The sequence below is a fragment of the Leucoraja erinacea genome, chromosome 40, assembly GCF_028641065.1.
Source record: "Leucoraja erinacea ecotype New England chromosome 40, Leri_hhj_1, whole genome shotgun sequence".
NCBI classification, from domain to species: Eukaryota; Metazoa; Chordata; class Chondrichthyes; order Rajiformes; family Rajidae; genus Leucoraja; species Leucoraja erinaceus.
The window spans coordinates 2,281,992-2,298,867 of record NC_073416.1 but is presented as its reverse complement, the minus strand read 5'-3'; the positions used below and the strand labels follow the sequence as shown (position 1 = coordinate 2,298,867).

Here is a 16,876-nt window from a genome sequence, read left to right as displayed (position 1 = left end):
GGGGAGAAGAAAGAGAACATACACACTAAGTTTAGTGTAGAGTCCGCACCAACCAGCAACCACCTACACACTAGGGACAATTTACAATTTTTACCGAAGCCAATTAACCGACTGATCTGTACACCTTTAGAACGTGGGAGGAAAGCAGACCCACGGGGAGAATGTACAAACTCCGTACAGACAGCACTCGTAGTCAGGATCGAACCCGGGTCCCTGGCCCTGTGAGGAAGCCACACTGTCGCTGCCCTTTATTTGCATGTTGATTCCTCTTGTAAATTAGCTTAGTTTTAGTTTAGAGATACAGCACGGAAACGGGCCCTTCGGCCCACCGAGTCCGCAACGGTGAACAAACTTTTGAAAGGACGAGAGCCACTCGTATCCAGACACATTATTCATAAACGTCAGATAGCAAGTTGATGGAAGTGTAAAAACACAAGCTTGATCTACTCTGATCAAGAAGGCTCATCAGCGTCTCTTCTTCCTGAGGAGACTGAAGAAGGTCCATCTGTCTCCTCAGATCCTGGTGAACTTCTACCGCTGCACCATCGAGAGCATCCTTACCAACTGTATCACAGTATGGTATGGCAACTGCTCTGTCTCTGACCGGAAGGCATTGCAGAGGGTGGTGAAAATTGCCCAACGCATCACCGGTTCCACGCTCCCCTCCATTGAGTCTGTCCAAAGCAAGCGCTGTCTGCGGAGGGCGCTCAGCATCGCCAAGGACTGCTCTCACCCCAACCATGGACTGTTTACCCTCCTACCATCCGGGAGGCGCTACAGGTCTCTCCGTTGCCGAACCAGCAGGTCGAGGAACAGCTTCTTTCCGGCGGCTGTCACTCTACTAAACAACGTACCTCGGTGACTGCCAATCACCACCCCCCCCCCTGGACACTTATTTTTTTTTATTCAAATCGTTTGCTATGTCGTTCTTCAAGGGAGATGCTAAATGCATTTCGTTGTCTCTGTACTGTACACTGACAATGACAATTAAAATTGAATCTGAATCTGAATCTTGATCCAAGTTTTTATAAATAGTGATAAGTATAAATGGCCCAATGTAACTCATTAGTTTGTTCATAACGCAGGGGAGAATTTCTATATAGTTCGTGTGATTCCTGCCCATGGCATTAGAATCAGCATGAACAGCTTTTGGCTATTATAAAAGCTTTCTGGTATTTCTGCAAAATTTGTGGCAAATGATTGTGAATCCAGGTAATTGATTCAAGTTTTGAGCATCCCACTCTAGAGAATCCTGGAGTCATTCAGCATGGAAATATTTATGCTGACTGAGACTTGCCCACGTTTAACCCTTATCCCTGTAAACCTTTCCTAGCCATGTGCCCGTCAAAATGTATTTTAAATGTTGTTATTGTAGCTACCTCAACCACTTCCTCTGGCAGCTTGTTCCATCTACGTAATGCCGCCTATGAAGAGATTTCCACTCTGGCTCCTGTTAACTCTTTTCCCTCTCACCTCGTGTCTATGTTCTCTAGTTTTTGGTTTCCCTAACCCTGGGGGAAAATACGATGTGCACTCGCCCTGTCTCTGCCCCTCATCATTTTACACCTCCATAAGCTCATCCCTCACTCTCCTACATTCCAAGAAACCAAGCTAAACACCTTCTCCCTATAACTCAAAATAGACAATAGGTGCAGGAGTAGGCCATTCGGCCCTTCGAGCCAGCACCGCCATTCAATGTGATCATGGCTGATCATCCCCAATCAGTACCCCGCTCCTGCCTTCTCCCGTGACTCCGCTATCTTTAAGAGCCCTATCTAGCTCTCTCTTGAGAGCTCATCCAGGGAACCCGCCTCCACCGCCCTCTGAGGCAGAGAATTCCACAGAGTCAGTCCCTCAAGCCCCGGAAACATCTTCCTAAATCTTCTCAGCATCTCTGGTTAGAAGGAATGGGTGACGTTTCGGGTCGAAACCCTTCTTCAGACTGAGCTCAGTCAGAAGAAGGGTCTCGACTGAAACTTTACTTGAATTAAATCCTTCACTCCAAAGATGCTCCATGTCCCGCTGAGTTACTCCACCATTTTGTGTATCTTCAATGTAAACCACCATCTGCAGTTCCCTCCTACACTTTTAAGTTATAAAGAATGAGTTGCTATAAATAGAGGAGAAATATTTCCATCAGTCAGTGAGCTCTCAATCAGTGGACATAAATACAAGATCATCAGGCAAAGGAGGAAATCACCTTTTTTTTGTTCACAAGGATCTTCTGAAAAGGAAGTTGGTAACTGTTTGATAAAGGAAATAAGGGAATATTAGAAGGGGAAAGAGGTTCAGTGGATGGCTTCTTGTAGCTAGCCCAGCATAGGTGTGTAGGCTGAATGGCCACCACCTACGGTGAAATTCTGTAAACTGCACCTTCCCTTTCATTGTCTCCAGCATTATGTTATTCCAGGCAGCATCTCTGGATAGAAGGATTGAATTCGGGGAACGTTTCAGTCAAGACCCTTCTTCAGGCTGAGCTCAATCTGAAGAAGGGTTTCGACCCGAAACGTCACCCATTCCTTCTAACCAGAGATGCTGAGAAGATTTAGGAAGATGTTATACACGGAACAAAATGGATTCATTTGTGTTAAATCCAATTCGATGCAGGAGCTGCAGAGCGTCACCTTCTTACTTTAGCCTAACTTGTATCAATATCAGTATCAATAAACTTATTTCAATGCTTCTGACATGGCTTATACTGTGTGGCAATGAAGGGCATCAAATAAAACATGTCTTCCTGTTGTGTGAAGGTTAATTTATCAAATCTATTATGCAAATTGTGAAGACAAATCTTGGGTAATTCTATTTTTCCGTGTAGGGGGGATGATGCATTTTTGCATTTTTTAATTTTTAATTGTTAATTATTGGTCTTTTTAAGTATTTATTGCATTTTAATTATGTAGTGTCCACATGGTATTTTATGTATTTTCTGTCTGCGTTAGTTTTGAATGTTTGGGTTTGTTGGTTGGGGGCTTCTGGACATCTGAATTTCCCTGAGGGGATCAATAAAGTTATTATTATTATTATTAAACTAGCCTGAAGATCTTGGCAACCAATTTGGACAGATGACACTCAGTCGCCAGGGTTCTGCCGAAGCTCCCGAGACTACCTCTGCTGTGTTTCAAACCCCAGTGATGTCCCAACAACCTGGCTACATCATCGCTTCACCAGGGCAGTCTCTCTCTGCTCCTCCGTATTCAACGCCTGGACATCCGACACCTCAACAGGTGCTTCAGCCTCAGGGTTACATCCAGCCTCCCCAGCAGGTACCTTTTCAGTTGCATGTCTTTCTGGTGTTCGAAATGTAAGAGCAATTATCTGGTGCACATTTGAATGGTATGGACTAAAGCTGTGGGGACTACTTTAGAAGGTCTACTTTGCTGTACATTAACTTCAACTTTTTCTGTAGAGACGAACATCAGTCACATTTCCTACCCCTGAAACTATCCCGTGCCTCTTCCTGTAAAACACGTTTGGGTAATAATTAGTTAAGTAAGTACGTAAGTTTATTGGCCAAGTATTCACATACAAGGAATTTGCCTTGGTGCTCTGGCAGGATTAGACTGGTTTTGATACCTTCCCTGGTTCTATGGTTGCCTGAGCTTACTATCAAGGCTCATTGCTGTTCCTCCTGATCCAATAGGCCAATTTGTTTTGTTCAGACGCACCTTACAAAGAGCCTTTTTAAGTTTACTTTAGAGATACAGCACGGAAACATGCCCTTTCGGACCGCTGAGTCTGCACTGACCAGTAATCCCTGCAACACTTGGGGCAATTTACAATCTTTACCGGCACCAATTAACCTACAAACCTGCACGTCTTTGGAGTGAGGGAGGAAACCGGAGCACCTGGGGAAAGCTCACGGGGAGAACGTACAGACCCTCAGCACCCGAGGCCAGAATCGAACCCGGGACTCTACCCTCCCGCCACCGTGCCACCCACCTGGCTCTTTGTTCGGGTCCCCTGCCAGTCTGAACCGACTGGGATGCCACATGTGGTTTTCCAGGCCACACCTTTAACACTGGAGCCAAACCTGTATATTTAAAGACGATCCCATCCCCATCGAGCGGGCGTCCAGTTTATGCTGCAGTTGGTCGGGGCAGGAACATACCCCAGTGCAATGGAGTTACCCTTCTCTACGTTTCATCATGGTTGAAATAAATGAAAAGCGTTTGTTTTAGCAAAGCTGTTATAAGTTATATTTTGTGTTGTGATTTTTTTTTTGTGTGTTCACGCCACTTCTACCAGACTTACTGAACAAAAAATATATATTTCTTAACTATCTTGGCTTTTTTTGTTTAACTCTTGGATTTGAAGCTAACCCAAGGTGATCGGGTTTTGCAAGTCACTTGTATCTGCTTCACGCAAGGATGCTACGTGAGGTGCCTTCTCAGATTGAAAAGGCAAGGGCCGTTGTGCAGGACACCATCCTGGCCACAGACTCATCTCCCTGCTACCTTCAGGTAGAAGGTACAGGAGCCTGAAGACTGCAACGTCCAGGTTCAGGAATAGCTACTTCCCCACAGCCATCAGGCTATTAAACCTGGCTCGGACAAAACTCTGATTATTAATAACTCATTATCGGTTATTTGCACTTTACCAGTTTATTTATTCATGTGTGTATATATTTATATCATGGTATATGGACACACTTATCTGTTTTGTAGTCAATGCCTACTATGTTCTGTGTGCTGAAGCAAAGCGAGAATTTCATTGTCCTATACTGGGACTCATGACAATAAACTCACATGAACACTTGATGTTAAAGGAAGCACCTTGCATTTTTCATCGTGCTTTTAAAGGTAACTATCCTGAGGGACATCAAGGGGGGAGGGGGTGGAAGATTGCAACCTTCACGTGGTCCGCCATGTTTCGACTAATGCAAACAACTCGACGTGCACAAACGGAAGATCAAATCGAACAAGTTGTCCAACAACTTTAGGCTGTACACGCCACATGAAAGAAGAAGAAGAAGGGAAATCAAGGGAGTATTTTCAAACACATATTTAATAGGAAGCGGTATGAGATAAGTAGACCGATGACCGAACATTTGATTTATATTTAAAAAAAAACAGGTTTGAACAACTGTCTTAAAGGCGGAGCAGACCCTTGCACCCAGGAAGAAAAGTATTTAAGAAGGAACTGCAGATGCTGGAAAATCGAAGGTAGACAAAAGTGCTGGAGAAACTCAGCGGGTGCAGCAGCATCTATGGAGTGAAGGAAATAGGCAACGTTTTGTCCCAAAACGTTGCCTATTTCCTTCGCTCCATAGATGCTGCTGCACCCGCTGAGTTTCTCCAGCACTTTTGTCTACCCAGGAAACATAGAAAATAGGTGCAGGAGTAGAGGCCATTCGGCCCTTCGAGCCTGCACCATTCGCCATTCAATATGATCATGGCTGATCATCCAACTCAGTATCCTGTACCTGCCTTCTCTCCATACCCCCTGATCCCTTTAGCCACAAGGGCCACATCTAACTCCCTCTTAAATATAGCCAATGAACTGTGTGGCCTCAACTACCCTCTGTGGCAGAGAATTCCACAGATTCACCACACTCTGTGTGTGTGAAAAAATGTTTTTTCTCATCTCGGGAAAAAAAGTTATTCAGACTACAACATTGTAATGGCAGTGCACTTGGAAAAATGAGAGGGAGCAAATGATGCACATTGCATTACATGCTGTGATGAGTTGACGAAAGTTCTCCAGGGAGAATGAGCGTGTTTGCAAACATCCTGTCTCAATCCCCAACGCTCTTGTCTTTAAACTCTACTGTTTGTATATATGGATGGTGGCACCGTGGAACAGCCGGGCAGAGCCCCAGATGGCAAACGTTAATGCCTTAGAAGTAAACTGTTGCAGTTCTATTCAGCAGGGCACGCTGGGAAGCATGCGGTGTATGGAGTTTGGAGGAGGATGCCCTTCTTGTGGTATGTACCCGGTATTGAGAATTTCATTTAAAAAAATTTTTTTTTGTTGCTTGCACACACGGTGAATTTGTACAAATCCATAATTGAATTTATAATGATCGTGCAAATAATTGTCCTCGTTTGCTCACCCTGTACTGTGTGCCATCTCTTCACAGGGCAAGGTGGTTATACTCATCCAACAACTGAAGCTGGAGAACGCCACTTAGCAAGCAACAACCATCAACCTCCCTACTTCATAACAGAAGTTGCTTGCTATATTGAGCAAGCTTTTGTGCCTATGCCCAGCGTTGCCCACCTTTCACCACTTGCACGCTTTGGGCCTGTTTTCACACGTAGACACTAAAGCAGTACTGCATTGGCAGATTATCTGAATTCTGTGCCAGCAACTAACTACGTACTGATATTTTCCACCCGAGACATGTCTTGAGACAAGTTGAGTGCAAGATGGTTTATAAATGATTGTGTAAGTTGTACCTAGAAACATAGAAACATAGAAATTAGGTGCAGGAGTAGGCCATTCGGCCCTTCGAGCCTGCACCGCCATTTAATATGATCATGGCTGATCATCCAACTCAGTATCCCGTACCTGCCTTCTCTCCATACCCTCTGATCCCCTTGGCCACAAGGGCCACATCTAACTCCCTCTTAAATATAGCCAATGAACTGGCCTCAACTACCCTCTGTGGCAGAGAGTTCCAGAGATTCACCACTCTCTGTGTGAAAAAAGTTCTTCTCATCTCGGTTTTTAAAGGATTTCCCCCTTATCCTTAAGCTGTGACCCCTTGTCCTGGACTTCCCCAACATCGGGAACAATCTTCCTGCATCTAGCCTGTCCAACCCCTTAAGAATTTTGTAAGTTTCTATAAGATCCCCTCTCAATCTCCTAAATTCTAGAGAGTATAAACCAAGTCTATCCAGTCTTTCTTCATAAGACAGTCCTGACATCCCAGGAATCAGTCTGGTGAACCTTCTCTGCACTCCCTCTATGGCAATAATGTACCTGTGTGGAGATCTCAGTCATACACGCATGTACAGTAGAGGCGCATCTCAACATTGCTCCCTCGTTTCTTATAACTCCCATATGACAGTCAAGCCTACTTCTATAAAGTTGGAGTCCATTTTAAAGGAACCATGAGGGAGAAATTCATATAACCCATGGGCAGACATCATGAAATACTGACGTGCATGGCTATGTATAGTCTACCACAAGAGCAGCCTAAATACTCGACGGGCAAGAGGGACATGCTGTCTTTGGAAGGAATGATTGAGTTGCAAGCACAACAGTGGAGGAGCTTTAGCATGAACGGAGCATTTTTCAGTGATCTAGGCCCAGCTTGGTTCGTTGCAGCTACGGATAACAGCTCACCTGTATTTCCTTCAGCTCATCAGTTAATTGTGGAGTCATCCGCAGTGCTACTGAACTGGGAGACAAAGTTATTGACACCGTCCATGCAGAAGTCGTACAGGATGTTTGCAAGACATAAAGCCAAAGGCATTAAATCAGCACAATGGATGGTTTTGCACCACACAACTGAATAAAATGTATTCACTAATATAGTTTGCAGTCTGCATTTCTTTATTGTGACGATATGGCAGAGAATGGCACTAAACATGTATTTGTACAGCACCTTCACAGTCTGAAGAAGAGTTTCGGCACGAAACGTCGCTTATTTCCTTCGCTCCATAGATGCTGCTGCACCCGCTGAGTTTCTCCAGCATTTTTGTCTACCTTCAAATTGACCAAACTGTCCCAAGACACCTCAAGAATAAAATGTGATCCCGTGGAAGGGGAAAATGGCCAAGAGTTGTCAAAGAGAGATTTTACTGAGCATTTTTGAAGTGAGGGAGATGGGGGGGGGGGAAGGGAAGCGGAACGCAGCAGTCACTTCCAGGATGGCATTGCACGGGGGAACCCGATAGCACCATGACTTCTAGTTTAAGTTCTCAATCCCTGCATGACTTTCACAAGCAATGTTTGGGTGACCAACAACCCTGTTTTAACGCCAAAGGGGAAGCGTGAAGCAATTGCTTTCAGCATAATTGTCAATACTGCCTGTAAAATGTAGATCCAAGCAGTCCTTCAAGTTTGTGTGCTTACAGACACCTCTTATGCTCAATAGAATTACTTGTATCAGGTTTTAAAAAAAAAAAAAAAATCCCCTTTACAACATATTTTTGGTTATCTCTCTGCTCCTTTGCCAATAGATTTCTTAATTTTTGGTAGCGACTTGCACATTAACTATATCCTGCTACGGATGTCTAAAGAAGGGTTTTGACCCGAAACGTTGCCTATTTCCTTCGCTCCATAGATGCTGCTGCACCTGCTGAGTTTCTCCAGCATTTTTGTCCACCTTCGATTTTCCAGCATCTGCACAGTTCCTTCTTAAACGGATGTATATTACTTTGGGTTAATATGAACTTTGAGAGGACAAAGAGGAATGCTTGAGGACCAGAATAGCAGTAGTTATTGTACCTCCAATGTTACAGCCTGGATTGCCCTCTCTCTTTAGCCCAGGACCTCTGTTACATTGGTCCTTGTCCAAAAGGCACCTCTCTTACTACCCCTTGCTTCGAGACTCAGACTCGTGCTGTTAACAGCTTGAAGAGTGGTGAGTCTGTGGAAGTCTCTGCCTCAGAGGGCAGTGGAGGCAGGTTCTCTGGATGCTTTCAAGAGAGAGCTAGATAGGCTCTTAAAAATAGCAGAGTCAGGGGATATGGGGAGAAGGCAGGAACGGGGTAGTGATTGGGGATGATCAGCCATGATCACATTGAATGGTGGTGCAGGCTCGAAGGGCTGAATGGCCTCCTCCTGCACCTATTGTCTATTGAAGGATTTTCACTCCTGCATCTGCCGGTTTATTCCCAGTCACACCACGGCATTTGCGTCAAAATGTCACACGCTTATTCACGTGGCCACGAGGTCTCAGCCAACAGCTGTCATGAGAAGACGTTCGCAGGATCTGACCACAGAAGCATTCTCGCAGCTCTCACTAATTAATCTAGGTGGCAGCAAACGTAGCTTGTTTATACAGTACACTGTAGCTGCAGCACCGAGCTGCCAACAGCGTTAGATGCATGTGGAGAAGCACTAGTTGGCCACATCAGGCTAATTACCGCATCCGTAGCTGCTGATGCTTGCAAATTGTTTCAGCACTGGGAGAATATCTCTACTTGGGATGCCTCGCATCTGTTTACCGACCAATTCCTTGAAGTTACAGGAAGGTGAATGTATTAAGAAGTTCTTGCGTTGAGTAACTGATCCACTGCGGACTTGGTCACCGTTCTCATTCATTATCCTCCCAGCATTGGTCAGCTTTCATGTTTCGTGTTGCTGCTTTAAGGATAGCAGCAGCTTTAGTCTGATAATATCAATATTTCAGTGTGGTGGGGGCCACAATGTCAGCTGATGCTGAATTAGCAAAGGTAACACCGAGGGCTGTTATAGGTAATGCAAATGTTTTATCCATGACTTGGAAGTGCCTGTTATTTAAAGTTATATGAATGTTTATCTGAATCCCTTGGTTAGATACTGCATCTTATCTCAAGCCCCAATTATTATTGACCTCTATATCATCTGGTACATTGTCAATGTTTATCGTAATAAGTTAGGTCTTTATTCTCTGGAGCGAAGAAGATTAAGGGGGGACTTGATAGAGGTCTTTAAAATGAGGAGAGGGATAGACAGAGTTGATGTGGACAAGATTTTCCCTTTGAGAATAGGGAAGATTCAAACAAGAGGACATGACTTCAGAATTAAGGGACAGAAGTTTAGGGGTAATATGAGGGGGAACTTCTTTACTCAGAGAGAGGTAGCGGTGTGGAATGAGCTTCCAGTGGAAGTGGTGGAGGCAGGTTCATTGGTATCATTTAAAAATAAATTGGATAGGCATATGGGTGAGAAGGGAATGGAGGGTTATGGTATGAGTGCAGGCAGGTGGGACTAAGGGGAAAAAAAAGTTGTTCGGCACGGACTTGTAGGGCCGAGATGGCCTGTTTCCGTGCTGTAATTGTTATATGGTTATATGGTAATGTGTTGTGACATCTTGGCCTTATGGATGAAGGATAATGATAGATGGCCCAGGTGCTTGCAGTAACAGTGTCAACTGGATTATTTTGTTCCTTTGTCTTTCTGTAGATACCAGTCTCGTATTATCCCCCCGGGCAGTACCAAAGCTCCAACCAGCAGTATCGGCCTCTCTCCCAGGTTCCTTACAACTCTCAACGCAGTCAACAGCTGCCTCAGCCAGCGCAACAAACAGGTAAGCAAAGTGCGGGCTTAAGGCGATTGAAGTGACGTGCATGAGACCAGTTACTCTGACAGCACCTCCCATACCATCGAGAAGCCAAGGCCAGCAGCTGCAGGGAAACCCCACCAACCACCCGCAGTTTCCCCTCCAAGTCCCGTGCTATCCAGACTTGGGAAATCTATTGTCACTCCTTCATCATCACCTGATCGAAATCCTGGAGCTCTCTCCACAACAACACTGTGGAATAACCTTCATCAAAAGGACTGTAGGCGTTCAAGAAGGCAGCTTGCCACCACCTTCTTAATGATTGGTGATGTCAGTGATAACTACATCCAGAAATATTAATAAACAATAAAAATCCCATTCCTCACATCAACAGGTTTATTTAATCATGTGAACCTCTAGAAATCAACAGAGGATCTTCAGAGATGTTACTCATCAACTTTGACCTATATAAATGTATCTGAAGTTGCTTTTCTCTTTTTGCGTACATCTTTTTCATGGCTGATTTTCAGTCATCCACTTTCTCTCCTTTTGGCATCCTCACCGGCTGCCCTGGAGAGGTCTTGTCTTGGTGTCTTGTTGCAAAGAAAATCCATGTGCAGCGACATTCCTCCAACGCAGCGGGACATTTGCGCTGCTAACATTTGCGATGTTTGTTCTTTTGTTGGCGGTGTCTTTATAATGTGACCAATGGTCCAGTGCTTAGTCCATGTATCACTTTGGAACCTAGGTTTACAGGGTGTGATACCAAACCAGCAGCAGACCTACCAGGGAATGATGGGCGTACAGCAACCTCAGACACCAGGCTTGATGAACAGTCAGCGAAACAATCTAGGAAATCAGATGCAGGGAATGATGGTCCAATACTCATCTGTTCCATCGTATCAGGTAATGTTGTAAGCAATGCAATGAACTAACTGTCCAGATGAACCGAATTTCCATAAAATATTGTTCCATAAATAGATTTGTTATTGACTGTATTTATCGAGCAAATCATTATTTACCCATGCGCGTTATTTCATTCCTCTCCTCAAAGTAAGAAAATGTGAGACGGTGCTCCTGATTAGATTGGTGTGAGTGTGGTTGCCAAATGGGACCATTAAACAATTAAACAAAGTTGCAGTGGGCATAATCTGTTCTTCACTGTCCATCATCCACACATGCAATGTAATGCCCCCTGTCCCACTTAGGAAACCTGAACGGAAACCTCTGGAGACTTTGCGCCCCACCCAAGGTTTCCTTGCGGTTCCCGGAGGTTTTTGTCAGTCTCTCTACCTGCTTGGTTCTTGGTTTCTTGGTCCTCCAAAATATTCTAAATGGAATTTGATATGATATGATATGCCATTTATTGTCACTATACATGTACAGAGAATTTAAACTGGAGGTGGTACCCCATCTCCCCCCTCCCCCACACCTCTCCCCCCTCCCCTCTCTCCTCCCCTCCCCCACCACTCTCTCTCCCCCCTCTCCATCTCCCTCTCCTCACCCCCTTCCCCCTACCCCTCTATCTGTCCACTATCTGCAACCACCTGCAACCTCCGGGCCAGGGGCTACAGTCGTAGAATAAAGGGGAGGTCATTTAAGACTGAGGTGAGAAAAAACTTCTTCACCCAGAGAGTTGTGTGAATTTGTGGAATTCCCTGCCACAGAGGGCAGTGGAGGCCAAGTCACTGGATGGATTTAAGAGAGAGTGCGATAGAGCTCTAGGGGCTAGTGGAGTCAAGGGATATGGGGAGAAGGCAGGCACGGGTTATTGATAGGGGACGATCAGCCATGATCACAATGAATGGCGGAGCTGGGTCGAAGGGCCGAATGGCCTCCTCCTGCACTTATTGTCTATGTTTCTATGTTCTGTGTCTGAATGTGCCCTGTTTGAAGGCCAATACCTCCAAATGAAAAATGTTCTCTGAAACATCCTCGACCTTTATCTTAGTTTCCCATTTGTTTTGTTAGTAAATCACTTTGACTAAACATTGGATGGTGTAGTAGTGTGTACCTCGTTGTGTGCAATGCAATCCATTTTCTTGGTTAGAAAGCATAAATGGAAATTGGAGACTTTCGTGATGAATTGTGGACCCTGACATTTTCCACAACCTTACTCCTGGATATAAGAAATAGGAGTAGGCGCAAGGGACTGAATGGCCTACACCTGCTCTTATTTCTTATATCCAGAAGTAAGGTGGTGGAAAATTGACCTGCCACCAGTCATAAAACACAAAATGTCCCTTACCTCAGAGCTACTTCCCTGCGCCCGCACTATATCCCTTGAAAGATGTACAACACGCGACCCTTCAGACCTGTTCTGCCATTTACGATACGATATGGTGCGATACGATATCACTTTATTTATCCCGGGAGGGAAATTGATCTGCCAACGGTCATAAAACACAAAATACACGAAACTTGAAATTGTTGCACATCCCCAATCATTTGCACTCGTCACAACGTGCAAACTCCGTACAGACAGCACCCGTTGTCGGGATGGAACACGGGTTTCTGGCGCTGCATTTTGCTGTACGGCAGCAACTCTACCGCTGCGCCACCGTGATTAACGGGCCGCTGTCAAGTGTGCTGAATGTGGGAGCAGGCGGTGAAATCCGGGAGGAATTCGTGGGAAGGTTGGGGAACATAAAATGGGATCAGTGCAAACGTGTGATTGAAGGTGAGCGCGGATGCAGTGGGCACTGTCTCACTGTATAACAATGACAATCCACCAAAAAAGGCTTTCTCTCCCTCTTGCTTTGTCCACTGATTCTTTTATTTTATTGACCACTCAGGTGCCAATGTCCAGTGATTCTCAAGTAGTTGTACAACAGACCTACCAGCAGCCCGTCATGGTCCCGAGTCAGACTGTGCAGGGAACACTGCCTGGTGGAGGAGTACCAGTGTATTACAGTGTCATTCCACCATCCCAGCAAAATAGCACAAGGTAAGAGACTGCTATATAGCAGATGCACCCGTTCGGACCTCGTGTTTTAAGAAGCATGGCGGCACTCTTTGGCAAATCTGAGACACGATTTCTAACCTGGAAGCGGAATGACTTTGGAGAAATCATTTGATTGTGACTGTTTCTTTTTTTTCCACTGCACTAAAGCTTCTGCATTTAATGTTGAATGACAACTAACCAGCGCAAAAAAATCCCAAAGCAGTGCCTTTGAATAGAGGGATGGTAACTAGAGGTATGAAAGGTGACTGCGCAGGGGCCACTTCAATCTCATATACTGCAACCGCATATTTCTAAAATCCACGTGTGTGATTTCTTCACATCATATCGATGAAGAAAGATCGTGCATATATTCTCCTCCGACCTTGCATGCATCCAGTTGGGGTGGTTTTCCGCAAAACCACGGGAATTCTGACGAGCCTTGGTGCACCAGTGAACTCAGCTTACAACTGAGGCTTAAGAAGGAACTGCAGACGCTGGAAAAATCGAAGGTAGACAAAAATTCTGGAGAAACTCAGCAGGTGAGGCAGCATCTATGGAGCGAAGGAAATAGGCGCCTATACCTTCGCTCCATAGATGCTGCCTCACCCGCTGAGTTTCTCCAGCATTCATTTGTTTAAATATTTTTATTAGAAGCATATACATAACATAACCAAAACACAATTTGTTTGCCAGTTACATATTAACACAGGAGCGAAGGAAATGGGCAACGTTTCGGGCCGAAACCCTTCTTCAGACTGAAGAAAGGTTTCGGCCCGTAACGTTGCCTATTTCCTTCGCTCCATAGATGCTGCTGCACCCGCTGAGTTTCTCCAGCACTTTTGTGTACCTTCAATTTTCCAGCATCTGCAGTTCCTTCTTAAACATATTAACACAGCTTTTTTTTCCTTTTTTTTAATTTATTTATTTATTTATTTATTTAGAAGTTAATATGGTACAAAACAGTACAGTGGAACCTAATTTTACGTGCCAACTATGTAATACCGTAATCCATTCTATGTACAACCTCTAGTACAACACAGCTTTTCTGTTTATTTTTATTTATTTTTTAAATATATTTTTTTGAAAGATAGAGCTACAGAGGGAAAAGAGGGGGAAGCAAAAAAGAAATTACTAATAACACAATTTTGGAGATAGGTTCGTAGTGTAATTATTCATCCAGTCCTAGATTCAAGTTTCAGTCAGGCTTCCGAGCTGAACCAGTTCACTCTTTCAGAAAACCAATAAATGGAGACCATATTCTAGCAAATAGTTCCGATTTGTCAATTAAGACACGTCTAGTTTTTTCCCAAATGGAAGGTCTCCGACATCTCCATAATCCACATTTTAATTGTGGGGGTTGTTGGGTTTTTCCAAAATGTTAATATTAATTTTTTCCCCAATTATGATACTATAATCAAGGACATTTCTTTGGTTTATTGTAAGTTTTATGCTTTGTTCTGATATTCCTAATATTATTAGTTTTGGATCAGGATCTTCAGCATTTTTGTCTCCCTTCGCCACTGAGGCTACTCACTGCAGAGCCAAAGGCTCCCCCACACCAAACAGCGGATTTTTTTTTTTACCTGTTTGTCAGAGTGCTACCCTGCACAAAAAAGCCAAATCTGCAGCAAACGTACATGGGTTACATCGCAGTCAGATGTTCACGCTCCGTCTAGATTTGGTTAATACCATGGAATTGGGAAACAATTTGGTGTGGACAACCTCAACACCAATGCCTATTCACAGACAGGAAGAAAGAACCCCATCCATTTAACTTCAGATAGCCCTTGCTTTCTCTCTCCATCCCCTCCCCCTTCCCAGTTCTCCCGCCAGTCTTACTGTCTCCGCCTACATTCTATCTTTGTTCCACCCCCTCCCCTAACATCCGTCTGAAGAAGGGTCCTGACCCGAAACGTTGCCAGCATTTTGTGTCTCGCATCTGTTTACTCCTAGCTTCGGTAAAACTTTACTTTAAACTGTAAAGATACAGTGTGACAATAGACAATAGGTGCAGGAGTAGGTCGTTCGGCCCTTCGAGCCAGCACTACCATTCAACGTGATCATGGCTGATCATCCCCAATCAGTACCCCGTTCCTGCCTTCTCCCCATATCCCCTGACTCCGCGATCTTTAACAGCCCTATCTAGCTCTCTCTTGAGAGCATCCAGAGAACCGGCCTCCACCGCCCTCTGAGGCAGAGAATTCCACAGGCAGTGGAAACAGGCCTAACCCAGTCCACACAGACCAGCAATCACCCTGCACACTAACACTATGCTACACACACTAGGGACAATTTACAGTTTACCAAAGCCAATTGACCTACAAACCTGCACGTCTGGAAACCAGAGCTCCCGGAGAAAACCCACATGGTCACTGGGAGATCGTACAAACTCCGTACAGACAGCGCCCGCAGTCAGGATCGAACCTGGATCTCTGGTGCTGTGAGGCAGCAACTCTACCGCTGTCCAGAACTATGCCCAGAAACCTAAATTCATAAATTTGTCTTTAAAAAATCTGTGATTTTGACATACATGTGAATGTGAGCTCTAAAATAGATTTTTTTTTGTGAAACAGTCTTTGTGGTCTACTCCCTGAAATGTGTCAAACTGTAATGGGATCTTTACCTGCTGCTGTATTTCTCTTGAAATGTGATCGTAGCCGCTTACAGGTTGTTAACCCGTGTTTAAATCCCGAACCAAGCAGTGCACAGTTCTGTTCGACCACACTGGCAACCCATGTTCAAGGTTCAGCTTGAACAACCTCACTTGGAATGGCACCAAAGGTTGGTTGTAATGAATGATTAACACTTGCTCCAAGAGGCATTGTCAATCCCCATGGTACCGGCCTTGCCAACTGAAGGAGGATGTAGGGAAGTAAAGGGTATTGTTATGTTTGCAAAACAAAAGCAAAACGTGTGTCAGGATTTACATTGTGTTTCGCACTTACTATACGAGTGAATTTTTTGTTGCTTTGAGAGTACAAGCAGATCTCCTAAATGATGGTCACGGGATAGCGCTGGACCTGAACTTGCTTTTTAATGCTTACTGCAGCCCCAACTCCGCCTGATCGCAATAGCAGTAATGCAGCAAATCTACTGTAGCAATATCTCAGAACTGACTGTAGGTTTTAAAAAAATGTTGAAGAGTCCAGGCCTCTCAGATGCTACATTGCTCATATCATGTACCGACCACTTTTTGAAACTTGCTTGGGGTGTAAGTAACGTTGTTCTACTCTCCAAAACCTCATGATTCCAGCTCCTTGCACCTTCAAACTTCTATAACTCACATGGTGAATCTTGTAGTGTTAGCTTAAGATGTTAGGATCCTCTTCCCCCATCTACATGTTGCCCCTTGGGAAAATTAACCACAGATAGGACTCAGCATTCGCACGTACACTAATAACATCCTCCTCTACCTCATTACTACCTCTTCTGCTCGCCCAGTACCTCCATTCCAGCAGATAGCTTGGCTGAAGTGCAGTTTTTGATGAGTTGCAAGATACAGGAAAACTCTCAGCCATTAAGATATTCCCCGCCAGGGTTAATGTCCCAGACTGCAATCATGGTGTCCTATTTGACCCAAGCTGAACTTTCAACCTCCATATGTCCCAAAGATTGCCTATGTAGATCCCCTTAATATCAATTACACCACGTCCCCAACCCATAAGGTGCTGAAGCCCTGATCAATGTCTTTGTCTCCGACAGACCAATAAACCCAGATTATAGACGCAAAAAGCTGGGACAACTCAGCGGGACAGGCAGCATCTCTGGAGAGA

At 44.6% G+C, this 16,876-nt stretch overlaps 1 protein-coding gene across 6 annotated transcripts in view; it reads left to right on the top strand.

The window, feature by feature from the left end:
- The window catches only part of LOC129714629 (R3H domain-containing protein 2), a 169,723-nt gene that overhangs the window by 126,185 nt on the left and 26,662 nt on the right, over positions 1-16,876 (top strand). For all 6 annotated transcript variants that reach the window (XM_055664327.1, XM_055664325.1, XM_055664328.1 and 3 more), the window contains 4 exons: positions 3,036-3,266; positions 10,063-10,186; positions 10,908-11,065; positions 12,955-13,106. In XM_055664327.1, the coding sequence (XP_055520302.1) occupies positions 3,036-3,266; positions 10,063-10,186; positions 10,908-11,065; positions 12,955-13,106 (665 nt within the window). The remainder of the gene's footprint in view (positions 1-3,035; positions 3,267-10,062; positions 10,187-10,907; positions 11,066-12,954; positions 13,107-16,876) is intronic.